The 12941-nt window shown below is 37.8% G+C and overlaps 1 protein-coding gene across 3 annotated transcripts in view; it reads right to left on the reverse strand.

The window, feature by feature from the left end:
* Positions 1-45: 45 nt before the first annotated feature.
* Positions 46-12941, reverse strand: part of LOC116840408 (neuroparsin-A-like) — a 22656-nt gene continuing 9760 nt past the window's right edge. The window contains exons 1-5 of one of the 3 annotated variants that reach the window (XM_032807079.1): positions 5527-5776; positions 4714-4777; positions 4535-4604; positions 3335-3421; positions 46-2410 (exon numbers count right to left, since the gene is read on the reverse strand). In XM_032807079.1, the coding sequence (XP_032662970.1) occupies positions 2126-2410; positions 3335-3421; positions 4535-4604; positions 4714-4763 (492 nt within the window). In that variant the 5' untranslated portion in view covers positions 4764-4777; positions 5527-5776 and the 3' untranslated portion in view covers positions 46-2125. Of the gene's footprint in view, positions 2411-3334; positions 3422-4534; positions 4605-4713; positions 4778-5024; positions 5777-12941 lie in introns of those variants that run through there. The other 2 variants (XM_032807078.1, XM_032807076.1) reach the window with 2 other exon arrangements.

Raw genomic sequence — 12941 nt, forward strand, 5'->3', positions numbered from 1 at the left:
AGGAAAGGAAAACGGATCGGTATCGATGTAACGCAAGCGTGAATGCAGCCAATTTTATTCAGTTTTCCGTTACATAGAGCGGTGTTCGCCAAGCATTTCACAGTCGATTACCGTGAGAGAAAATCAAGAGCGAGCGTAGTCTCCCTTTATATCTATCATTAAGGGGCTGCTATAGTGAATGGCAAGTTCCAAAAAATATGTCAATACTGTCGAGGTGATCGCTACTAACGCGATCATACAATTCTTTTCTCATACATACAAAACTTATATAAAAATTTGTGTATGTGTGTGTGTGTGTGTGCTGCTTATTTAGCAGGAAACCCAGCCACGCGTATGTAGTATCTTTCTGCAAACTTTGCGTTTTTAAGCTTCTAAATTCAGTTGTAAAGATATAAAAGTTGTAAAAATCAAATATTTACGTGAATTAACAGCGCGAGATGTCAGTTTGAAGATTTCTTGTAGTTTTCATCACATATCGAGCAATGCTCCGATTCATTTCTGCACGTTTCAATGTACGAAGGTATTTGCAATTCTGGGTAACCAATGCACCGTAAACTCTGCAGAAAAATGACAGTATTTTGTCGGTGAAGTTTTCACAAGTACAGCATCCCCTTAAAAGCTCTAGTCCGTCAGCACCCATGCGGGAAATCGTCATCAAAACTACCTCATCACCGCGCTCTCGTTTCTTTTCGGCGGGAACCCCACGGTGATTCGCACACTACGTGGGAATATCGAGGACCCAGTTCATCGCTTCGCGCGCGCATTCCGTGAGAGATGCGCGATTCACAGCCAAGAATCATGTGGGGATGATTCATCGTGTATCTCGCGAGATCAAGCTAGCCCGCGGCACATGCACGTTCGCGTGCGCGCGCATACACCTTGCTTCAAAACGGTTTGCAAAACTGTTTTTTACTGATGCATTCTGTAGTACCGCCGATGGTCCCCAATGAGAGGACTTGTCACTCTCGTGCCGTTCCTCGGACGCCCCGACTAAAAATGTATCCCATGGTCCTCTGATCAGGTTGATCCCAATCAGTTCTATTATTGGTTTTTGTGTAAAGTATTATATTACTGGACCCCAATTATTAATAATTCTTTTTGTTAACAAAATCTTGAGTGCCATGCTGTGTCAGGGCGGGCTTACGCCGAGAAAGCAGCAGTGATAATGTTAGGAGCAAAAAGCTAATAACAAAAATGTTTTTAGTAAAACTGTGTTCCCCAGAAGACGATTTGCTGAATGTTTCTAGCAAAATATGCCTCTTGATAATGTAGAAAACATACAAATGTGATCGACAAAGTTAGAGAAATTATTTATCATGATATTCTCAAATGTTTCCAACAAATGCCAACAAGTTGGTGGAATTTTAGATGGTTAATACATTATTATTAACAAATATATACTATACGCAAATCTGACAATTTTTATAATACGATTAGTCAAGTCGACAAAATCTTTCGTATTTATCTTTCGTATGTTTGTGGCAAGTCCGCATTAATTTTCTTCTTCTTCTCCTTCCATTTCTGCTGAGGAAGCTCAAAATGACGATCAAATGATTTTTCGTGGCGCCACGTGTCATTCTTCGATACATTTATAAGCATAGTGTGTTTCGCAATCGACGTTTCTCGCGTGACCTCTTATTGATTTTTCTGATCTCTGTTTGGAAGAACTAGTCGTTGATTAATCACCAGAAGTTAAGTCCTCCCATTGGACCGTTGGCTGCGTTCCAGAAAAAGAAAAGCATTCGAACTGTTTTGAAACAGAGTGTACACGTCCTCGCGCACACGAACGCGCGCTTTATGGATAGTTGAGTACATATATATATATACGTATATATAAAAGAGGATAATACATAGTAATTAAAAAAATCACAGAAACTGCCATTAAACACGAACAAGCACGTCGTCGCGTCGCTCATGGAGACGATGCGCGGCCTGACGAGTTGTCTATCACAATAGTAGGTACCTAATGAGATTACACCGGCGAATGCAATAAATAATTCGAAAAATCGTTAACGCCCGCTTCCCTTATTTTTTCCTCGCCCTTCTCCCTTTCTTTTTCTCTTTTTCCTTCCCCTCGCCCCTCTCCCTCCCCGTCTCTCTGTCTCTCTGACGCTCCCTCGTTCGTTCACTTTCGTTTCATATTCAACAATCTCAATCGTCGTTCATACATCTGTCGTCCTTCGATCTGTCGGCCGTCCAACGGCTGGTTCTCTATGTACCTGTTGGTGTAGATTCTGTCGCTTATGTCATGTTGATTCCGATGCTCCATGTTCTGTTGAGGCAGACACGAACTCGAAAAGCACGTCAGCATGTCCAAACTGCAGCCCACGCAACGGTTGCAAATACAGATCATCCCTTCGCCACATATACCCCATGACTGACTCCGACCCCCGCAGTACTCGCCAGGACCCTACGGGTGAGAGAAGCAAGTAGAGATGTGCGCATCAGAGATTTTTCATGTCGGATCGAGTCGAATCTCAGATTTTGATTGCGAATTCGAATCGAATCGAATCGTTGGTAGAATTTTTAATTAACATAATCATTGATTTCAACATGAAAATAATGATTTCAGTATGAGAGAAATAGCATTGATTATGTAAAATCAATTTTAAGGTAAGAGATATATAATATATAGTCTTTAAACGTGTATGGAATACAGTTCCAGCCTTGAAAGCTGGGCAAACATCCGAAAGTTGTTGGTAAGAGTTTATTTAGAAGCCATTATCTTCTTTTTGAAGAAAATCTTAATGTATAGCAAATTTTTCATGTCATGCTAATTCCCATAAGATTGGATGTCTTTAATAGTTCTTCATTAATGTTAATGTGCGCGATCCGTAATTTTCGATTCGAAATTTTCGAATTTTTCGGATTCGAATCATAGGGATTCGAATTTGAATTGAATCGAATTTCACTTGATTCGATTCGAATTCGAATAGTTCGCACATCTCTAGAAGCCAGCAATGAAAACGAACAGTGCCGGTGGGACGAAGACAACGACGCGAAGTTTCTCAGACCGCCTTTTCCTCGAGGTGAGAGTCCCGTCAAATTTTTAATAAATAAATATATCCTTCTTCCTCTCGTACCTAGAGGTTGCACGAATCACTAATTAGATCATGCATTAAGAACACGCATGCCTGTTCCAGAAGAGTTAGTTAATTTGGGTTTTTTCTTTCTCGCAAAAATAAGCTCTTGTGTTGTCGAGGGAGGATGTAAGAAATATGAATTGATTAGCGTGTTAAGATAACACAATGATTTTGAAATGGTCCGGAGAACACACGAAGTTTCCTAAAGTCACCGCGGCACAATCAACGTATTGAACAATGTCGATACTCACCCGTCGGCATTCTTTAATACCCCCACAAAAGGCCGACATCGTGGAACCGTACTTGCATCTGTTACACTCATTGCCACAGCCCACACACTGTGAAAAAAGATATTTTTACTCGTTAAATCCTTAGATCGTGACTCCGAAAAGAAGCATCCTACGAGTTTCCTGAAATTCGATGAAATGGCCCCCAAATACACCCAAAAGAACGTGTTTAAGTAGCTTTTTAGCGCAATTAAGATAATAAAATCCTAATTGTACTTATAATATAATATAGTAATATAGATTGGTTTATAGATTAATTTTTTGCGGCGGGAGGGAAAAGGGGCGAAGTCTACGCTGCAGATTTTTCTAGTATTCATTCATAGTATGTAAACTTTTGCAAATGACCCTCTCTTATTCCCAGATAATACAGGAATATTTTATGAATATTTCTTACGAATATTTATACATTCTATGTATGTATTAATGCATTGCATTTACGCAGTAAATAAGTTACAAATGTTTTAAGAACATTCCTTTCTATAAGATAATATTCTGGAATTAAAAACATTCATGTTTTACGGGAATATTCACACATAGGCTGCTTTGTGCTATTTGGATTATTTTATAACGTTATCTCAGTTAATTTTCAATTGCGCTAAAAAGTCTTTTAGACATGTTCATTTCCCAGATAGCCCAAGATCTCCAGAGTATGTCCTGGAGACATTCTCAGGACATAAAGATGTTCTTTAGGGTGTCCTATGGAGATCTGTTTAGGTTCGAGGATACTTAGGACCATTTCGGCGAATTTCATGAAAAGCGAAAGATCCACTCTTTCGAAATTGTATCCAATGCTACACGGAAAAAAAAGATTTGGTTGAACTAACCAAATATCTGGTCGAATATGAACGATCCAGAAATTCGACTAAAGTAACTCGAATTCTGTTTAAGTTAATAAGATTTTGGTAGACTAATCAAACATATCTGGTTATTTAACTAGACATGTCTGATTAAATACATGTTTGATTAATCTATCAAAAATCTTAACTTAAACAGAATTCGAGTTACTTCAATCGGAATTTCTGGATCGTTCATATTCGACCAGATAATATTTGGTTAATTCAACCAAATCTTTTTTTCCGTGTAGCGTTAAAAACTACTATTTTAAGAAAATATATGTTTTTTTCACTAGAAAAAGTTTCTTTCTCGTTATATATTACATCGTACCTCTCTCGGTTGTTGCTCTCTCATTTCTTGCTGTTGCCAGTTCATTGAATTTGCGTTGCATTCGCTGATTCTGAAACATCAATTTTTTTCCCTGATATTTTTCCCTAAATAAATATAACGTGCACACATGATGCAGAGGGAGAGAGAGTGTGTATGTATGCACTGTTGTTTCTACTTACAAGAGAATGGTAGCCAGAAAGGCGATTATATGTAGCTGCAGGATGAACATAGCGAGTCACCGATCTGAAACACAAAAACGCGATACATGAGACGACATTTCGCGCTTTCTTTACCGCGACATTTGAAAAAGTGCCGATACAGCTGCCCTTGCATGATTTGTCCCTCGAGTGTTGCAGAAATATCTGCAACTAGAGAGAACACTCGTATTCCTTCATTTCATCTCTTCGAATTCCTTCGTTTCATCTTCTCGCGTATTAATTTTGAAAATCCTCCCCAAATAATTCGTTAACATTGACTGAGTTCGGTTCACCTTTTGCTTCAACATCTGCGCATAGTCCGAAGCGACCCAACGGTTCGATTCGGAAGTGTCGTGCGCCCACGAGATATATCGGGGCAGGTGTGGCACCGCACAGCGCCAGCTCGACTTCTCATCGCCAGTGTCCCACGTTTGCAATCGCGAATCGGCACTGAGAGCATGTAGGGTGAACACTGCGATAATCAACCCTTTAAGGTAGGACTGTGTCTCGATGAAAGTAATGAAGGGCAAGCCGTGTAAATGTGCAGTCGATATCCGAAGTGATCACACGAACTCGGAAATTCATTCTCCGCGGCACAGCACACGCGAAATTCTCATAATCCGCATAGTCCGGTTCAAGCACTTCGAGGCAGATCAACCTGTCGCAATATGCCGATTTTTATTGCAGAATTTACTCCACCCAGCAACGGCTTTCTGTGTCTTAATGACGAATCGGTCGCCAGTCGAACTATGTACTGTACACTTTGCAAGAATATCATTCGACCTATCAACCTACGCTGATGATGATGATGATGAATGACGACAAGGCTGCAGCACGATGCAGCAGCCGCAACATGTGAGCCGCGGAAAGGCGACTTGCCTCGCGAATTAAACGGACAAAACTGATGTCCTACATCGTCACGAGGATCCCCACTCTTCATAGTGAAACGGTTTAGCTGCAGCCTACGTGACTCCGGGGGCAAAGACTACCGGCGAGCCGATTTATCGATATGCAGAAGCGAAAGGGCAGCTCGTTTACTCCCGGCGCGGTATGAACCCCCGCCTCAGGAGTGGCGACTGCATTTCCGCTGCCCTGCGCTTAGTCCACCCCCCAGCTACGTGATGACGCATCGTTCTCTGATGCAGTCATAAAAAGACTTGAGTAAAAAAGAATCGGGTAATCGTGGTCCCGGGGAAAAAATTCATATATAATCGTATAAAAATATATATGGTTACACGGAGAAAAAAGATCTGCTACATATGGATAACTAAGAATAATTTGCTGTATTAGCCACTTTTTCTGCAGGAGCCAATTTTCTTGCTGTGATAACAAGAAAATCTGCTCCTGCAACAAAAAAAGTAGCTAAAGCAGTCAATTATGTTTTAATTGTCTATCTGTAGCAAATTTGCTATGTTAGCTACTTTTCTTGCTGTAGGAGCAGATTTTCTTGTTATCATAGCAAGAAAATAGGTTCCTGCAGCAAGGAAAAAGTAACTAACATAGCGAATTATATTTAACTGTCCATATGTAGCAAACTACTTGCTGCTGCAGCAAACTATTTTTTTCCGTGTATATATAATTATACTTTGTCCATATATATATATATATATATATATATATATATATATATATATATATATATATATATATATATATATATATATATATATATATATATATATATATATATATATATATATATATATATATATATATATATATATATATATATATATATATATATATATATATATATATATATATATGATCTTATATATGACCATATTTAATTATATATGTCCATATATAAAACAAATATTGTTGAATGAAAAGTGGAAAACATAATTTGATTTAATTAAACGTCGACATCATGGGCTACCATAAACATAATCCGTCTGACACAACGTTTAAAATTAGAACATAAGATATCTTAAAAACATCTTAGAAACATCTTATGACCCGAGTTTAGACGTTGCGATGTGTGGGAAACATTTACTTTAATTGTATCTTCAAAACAGCATATCTTTCAATGTGGACATGTAATTATACATAATCATATGTATGATTGTATATGAACAAAATCCATGAACTTTTTTCCCGGGGTTGCGGGAAAAACAAATTCTGATAAATCGCCCGTGTTGTTCTGTTATTGGTCCGAGTTATTTTTATGATTGTATATCTTAAGCAGATGGCACATGTAGAACGCAAACAGTGAGAAAATTGACCAATCGATTATTCTTGGACTGTAAGAAGCTTATCGACTTATCGACTTGATTAGTTGATTTGCTTACTGCTTAAGTTTTAGTGCGGTACTTTTCTTTAGTGCACTTTTCTGAGTAAAGTGCACGGAAAAAAAGATTTGGTTGAATCAACCAAATATCTGGTCAAATGAACGATTCAGAAATTCCGATTAAAGTAACCCGAATTCTGTTTAAGTTAACAAGATGTTTGGTTGACTTAAACAGAATTCGGGTTACTTCAATCGGAATTTCTGGATCGTTCATATTCGACCAGATATTTGGTTAATTCAACCAAACCTTTTTTTCCGTGTGTATTGCACTAAAAGCCAAATCTAAGAGCCCTGCTTAATCATCAATTTTGCTCGAGCGCGCTCAGGATCACTACAAATCCAGATGTTTTTTCAACACGCGTTTAAAGCAGGTGTAAATTGTAATTTAATTAATAATCTCACACGGAAAAAAAGGTTTGGTTGAATCAACCAAATATTTGGTCAAATATGAACGATTCAGAAATTCCGATTGAAGTAACCCGAATTCTGTTTAAGTTAACAAGATGTTTGGTTGACTTAAACAGAATTCGGGTTACTTCAATCGGAATTTCTGGATCGTTCATATTCGACCAGATATTTAGTTAATTCAACCAAATCTTTTTTCTGTGCATGATATATCGGAACGTGTTAAATGACATGACTTGAGACGATAAGAAAGATGTAAGAAGAGATTCAGCCAACATAACACACTTGGAGTCGCAGTGATCGTCACTAGGGCCGGCCGGAGTCTGGAAAAATACGGACGAGAGTCTAAGTTTCCGATGAATTGAGAACAATCGGGTAACATGGCGAGTATGTGTGCGTTATCTGTGTATGGAAGTGAGATAAGAATTTCTCGTTTGAACTGTTTGTCGATGGCATGCCTGTAAATATCATGATAACACATAGTACAATCACTTCCTCATGTGTACGACCCCGGATATAAAGGTTGGCACACGTTTTCTTTGATGTACTTTGAACGCAGCCGACGTTCAATGGAAAAATTTGTTCCGGAGACGGCTTACGGTTTCACAGAGTTTCATGTTTTCGAAAAATTTTCAAAAAATAGCTTTTCCTATCTGGCATGTCGGACGCGTTCCGAAGTGAATCGAGAAAAAGTATATCTCAACTTCTCTGCCCGCAATCGGACACGCTACCTTTCTGCTTGATCTTTGTCCAATTTATCATTCGCTCTTCTTGGAACGTCGCGATTGTGTTTAAGACGAGCTTCGATAACGTGAAATAAATCCGTCCCGGAGACGCGAGTAAGACGCGAAATTATAATTTGTAGACGGAAAAAAATCGTAGTTCACGCGAGTGAATAGAGATCAGATGAAAATTCAGCGATGTGACATCCCCGTCTCCGCAACCAAAAATATTGACCTGAACCCTTTCCAGATGTGCAAAACTTGTTGGTTGTACTTTTCAATACTTGAAAACAATTGGCTGGGCAAGAACAGGGATTTTTTTCTAATCCTACTCTGAGAAAAAATATTTGAAAATTTACTTATGGGAGATAAAGTTTATTTCTGTGAAACATACTTTTAATCCGCGCGAATAAATTTCCAACTATTGTTTTCTCAGGGTGCATCGAAAAAAAATTCTTAAAAATCTTACTTATGGGATACAAAGTTTATTTCTGTGCAATAAAATTTATTTATATCCCACAAATAAATTTTCAACAATTTTTTTCTCAATGTACACTGAGAAAAGAATTCTTAAAAAATTTATTTATGGGATACAAGCTTTATTTCTGTGAGATAAAGTTTATTTCTGTGAAATAAACTTCATATCTCTCGCAAATAAATTTTCAAGTATTTTTTTCTCAGTGTACGATCAAATTTTTCATCTAATCCCTCTTCTTACCAGCCAATTGAAAATTCAGTTACACTGATGGAATTGTTTTCTCCGTGCACTAATAACAATTCGATCGTTGCCCATGAACCGCGATTGCAACATAATACGATTAAATGACATCGAGAAATCCCTTAGCGCCGAATAGAGAGGCGGCAGTTACGGACTTTAAACCCGCCGGGTTCATTGACCGAAAAAGCACATTGTTTCTTGAAATATAAGAGTAACAAGTAGGTCTCCTCTCCTGCCACTCTGTCTTATTGTTGTTCTAACAATAAACGCTCTTCGTGGCTACATGATCCACTTTCCTCGCTGTACGAGACCTCCCTTCGTTCCTCCTCCACAGAGCTTCATAAACATCCGTTCATAAACAAGGAAACTGCGTGACTGACTCAGCATTGATATTCCCGCAAATCTTGAGGCCTCCTTTACGTTTTACAAGCGCTCGTTGTGTTTATACAGGGTGACGCATATGTCCGCTCGTGTGTGCAGATAGAACTCATTAAGATGAGTGAAATAGTCACTGAACGGCAATCACTTAATCTAATAAGTGTAAACGTGAAAAATGAATAAGTGAATAAGTGAAAAATGAATAAATGAATAAGTGAATAAAGTTTCACATTTCTGTTTTTTGAGAAAATGCGCGATCGCTAAAGTCGTCGAATTCACGTAATGCTTTTCACTTTTCGTGTTTCCGTTCTTAGGAAAAAGTCACACGATCACTACTCTGTATAAACACAACTGAGATATTAATATTACATAACAATTGATAAGAACTGAGATATCAATTAAAGGAAATTTGCGAATGAATGTGTGAGATGCAGTGGGACGAGTTCTCTACGCAAAATCTCATTCAAGGAGTCTGAATTTGTTGACGACCTCCTAGCAAACGGCAGGTGGTATGTGATGTTGGACATTGGAAGAGCGCAGTTCAGCATTATTCGCCTGTTGCTGTCAAGAGTTTATCAACAGATTTGACTATCTCAGACGAGATTTTCCAAAGAGACAAATGTATGTAAATTTGACAGTAACTTTACTAATCAATACGTCAAAGTTGCATCTCTTAATAATGTTATATGTGGCACGCATATTTATTATATGGAAAGAAACGACGACAAAGAAACATGGAAAAGATATGAAAAAAAATTATCCAAATTTACCCAAAATTATATCATGCAAAATATGAAAATCTAAGAATAACTTTGAATATATTTCTGCACCAATATAACAAGAAATTTATATCTCTGTATGATGTAAAATTAATTATCAATTCAACTATATATTTGTTTAAAAAATGTGATTAAAATAGTTGCAAAGTTTCTATCATCGATTCATGTTTATTACGTTATGGTAATCGTGAAAAAGAAAGAAAAAGAGAGTCTACTCGAATATGTTTATAAAGTCGAGCAAAGACGTAAAAACGCAAATATTTCTTGAAAATATTAAGTGCATTAATTTTTTATATGCTATATAAACAAACTCTCGAAGTTATAAAATTTAGCTTAAGAAAACAAAGAAATTAAAAAACACGTTAAGAGGACTGTTGCTCATCTTATTCATTACATTTTTCTTCGGCACATCTTTGTACAGTCTTTTGATTTTCGTAAGAATAATATTAAAATGGACAAAGTCATCAAATTCCAGATACAACAGAAGTATAAATATACGAGAGAAGCAGCTCCGGAGTCCAGCGAATTCCGTTCGCCCGAATAAAAGTTGATTAATGTCCCAATGAATATCATGCCTGTTTACAAAAATTGACATTTTTGTACAAAAAAGGACATTTTTGTTCAGTCTGATGAGTTTTAGTTACGTATGGGCTGTACGCGTTGTGTACAGACACCCTGTGTATCATACACGCGCGCGCCATGTGTATAACAAATAAAAGAACAGCAACCGTCTTTCGTCCCCTTCCTCGCCATTTGATACGACGTTGTCTGTCCTTTTTGCGGCTTCACCGTGGCTTGTTGTTTGCATTAGCAACTTTATCGTCTTTCTACTGCAAAATCGCATTACGCACTTTTATCTGTACGTGGACATATCTCGCTATCTCTCGTCGGACACACTCCGGAGTAATAATCGCGACACGCAACGATGCTAATCCGACCCCCTAAGCCCCCTAATCTTCCTCGTCTTTGGACCTCTGGGTTGGCACGAGGCGCGTGTGTGGTCACCACGCATGATCTTGAACGAACTGTAATTATTTTTCCATGCGGCTTCTCCCTCTCTCTCTCTCTCTCTCTTTGCAATATTGTTATCTGTGTCAGTGCGTCTAGTCGTTCTAATAATATCGCGTTCCGGAGCCCGTCTTATCGGCAAACGCACAATCAACATGTTTTTGCAACAATCGCATTACAATAAGTTAATGGGAGTTTAGATACAGCCGGCGCCTTGTGTAATATTTTGTCTCGCGTGCGGATCCATCGTAATCTTTTTTTTTGACGATTTTTAAACCGTCAACAACAATCGCATTAACAATCGTCAATTGAAACTTGCCTCTCAAGCGAGATATTTAAATTTAAGTTTTGATATAATTGTGATTTTTTCAGCGATTCCACTAACATTACAGTAGAATTTAATAAAAAATTAATTTCTTAGCTATTATTTCTCTATTTAATTATACTTTCAGATTGCAAACTTTTTTTTCAGCGTCTAATGACACATGTATTAAATAATTCAAGTAAAAAAACTCAAATCTAATCTTAAATTCAAGTAATCGCGTGGAACAAATTTCAAGTAATGACTATTATAAGGGGATGCCGTACTTGGAAATTTTACCGACAGATTACTGACTTTTTCCTGCAAAGTTTACGTCATATTGTTTACACGGAAATGCAAAAATGCTTTTATAATTTTATAATTAAACAAGGAGATTTGTTAAGAGTATGCAGAAATTAACTGGGACATTGTTCAATATGTGACGGAAACGATAAAAAGTTTTGAAATTGAGTTCTGGATCTGTCCAGTTAGCGCAAAAATCTGCCTGCAAAAATTCTGCAGGATATTTATCTCATACACAAAAGAGAAAAAGTAAATATATGTGAGCATAAAACTTTAAGCGTTTCAAAATGTTTGCAGCGTCTAATGTATCGTGTACCCTGTAAGTTAATTCTCTTTTTCTTTCTTTTTTTTTGTTCACAACAAAGCAGTCGACAATAATTCGCGATAGTACTACGTTGTGAGTCGTCGCTTCGAATCGCGAGTCTTTCTAAACTCTGCAGAACGGCGCGAAAATAGATTCACAGACAGCTGATTCCCTTGATAACTGAGAATGCACACATCGCGAGAATTGGGCCAATAACACAATGGCAAACGCATTTATTGAGGCTGATGAAGAAAGATTTTTGAGGAAATAAAAAAGCAAACTTCGTTGACGATTTATTCTCGCTAGTAGGGAACATGGCCAAATTGAAGAAATTGTAAGAGAAGAGAAGAAGAGTTTCTTCTCATAGAAGTGAAGAAACATTAAGAAACACGTGTTTAGAAAATTCCTGTCGTCACATGGTGACACTGCAATGCAATTTTCGTATTAAATAAATAAGAGTCGGATGATTCTAATCTCACGTGGTGAGTGTAAATGCGCGTCACGACTTCCGATTCTTCTCGCACGAACAATATTGTTTTGTCGGTGCAAGTGTTGAACTGGCGTTTATTTTCGTAGTACCGTCGCGCCGGGATTTGTTTGCGTGGTCGGAAAAATTGTCAATATCTGACACTCTCGTAGTCACCGCGCGATCAGCGGTACCAGGAATAATGGCGAAATCACCGGCTATAATTGTGCTTTTTCGCAGCGGTAAGAAGTGGATGACGCAGATCGTTTAACAATCAGACTCAGCGCGCGGAATTTTCATTGAATTTTCACGGAACGCCGGCAATCAGTTCCGCCGAATTAGTCCATCGTCCAGGACAATTTTTCTCGCGTCTCGCTCTTGATCTCGATAACACACTCATGCAAATGCATGTGAAACGATACCTAAGATCTACAAGCTGTATTTTTTTGTATTCAAAAAATACGCTTTGTAACAAGAAGGTAAAATTATTGAAATATTCAGTTGATGTAAAAGGTTTGTCATCTTCTCTTTAGTTC

Source organism: Odontomachus brunneus, unplaced genomic scaffold (assembly GCF_010583005.1).
Source record: "Odontomachus brunneus isolate Ranch 3 - 2012 unplaced genomic scaffold, Obru_v1 Obru_scaffold_009, whole genome shotgun sequence".
NCBI classification, from domain to species: domain Eukaryota; kingdom Metazoa; phylum Arthropoda; class Insecta; order Hymenoptera; family Formicidae; genus Odontomachus; species Odontomachus brunneus.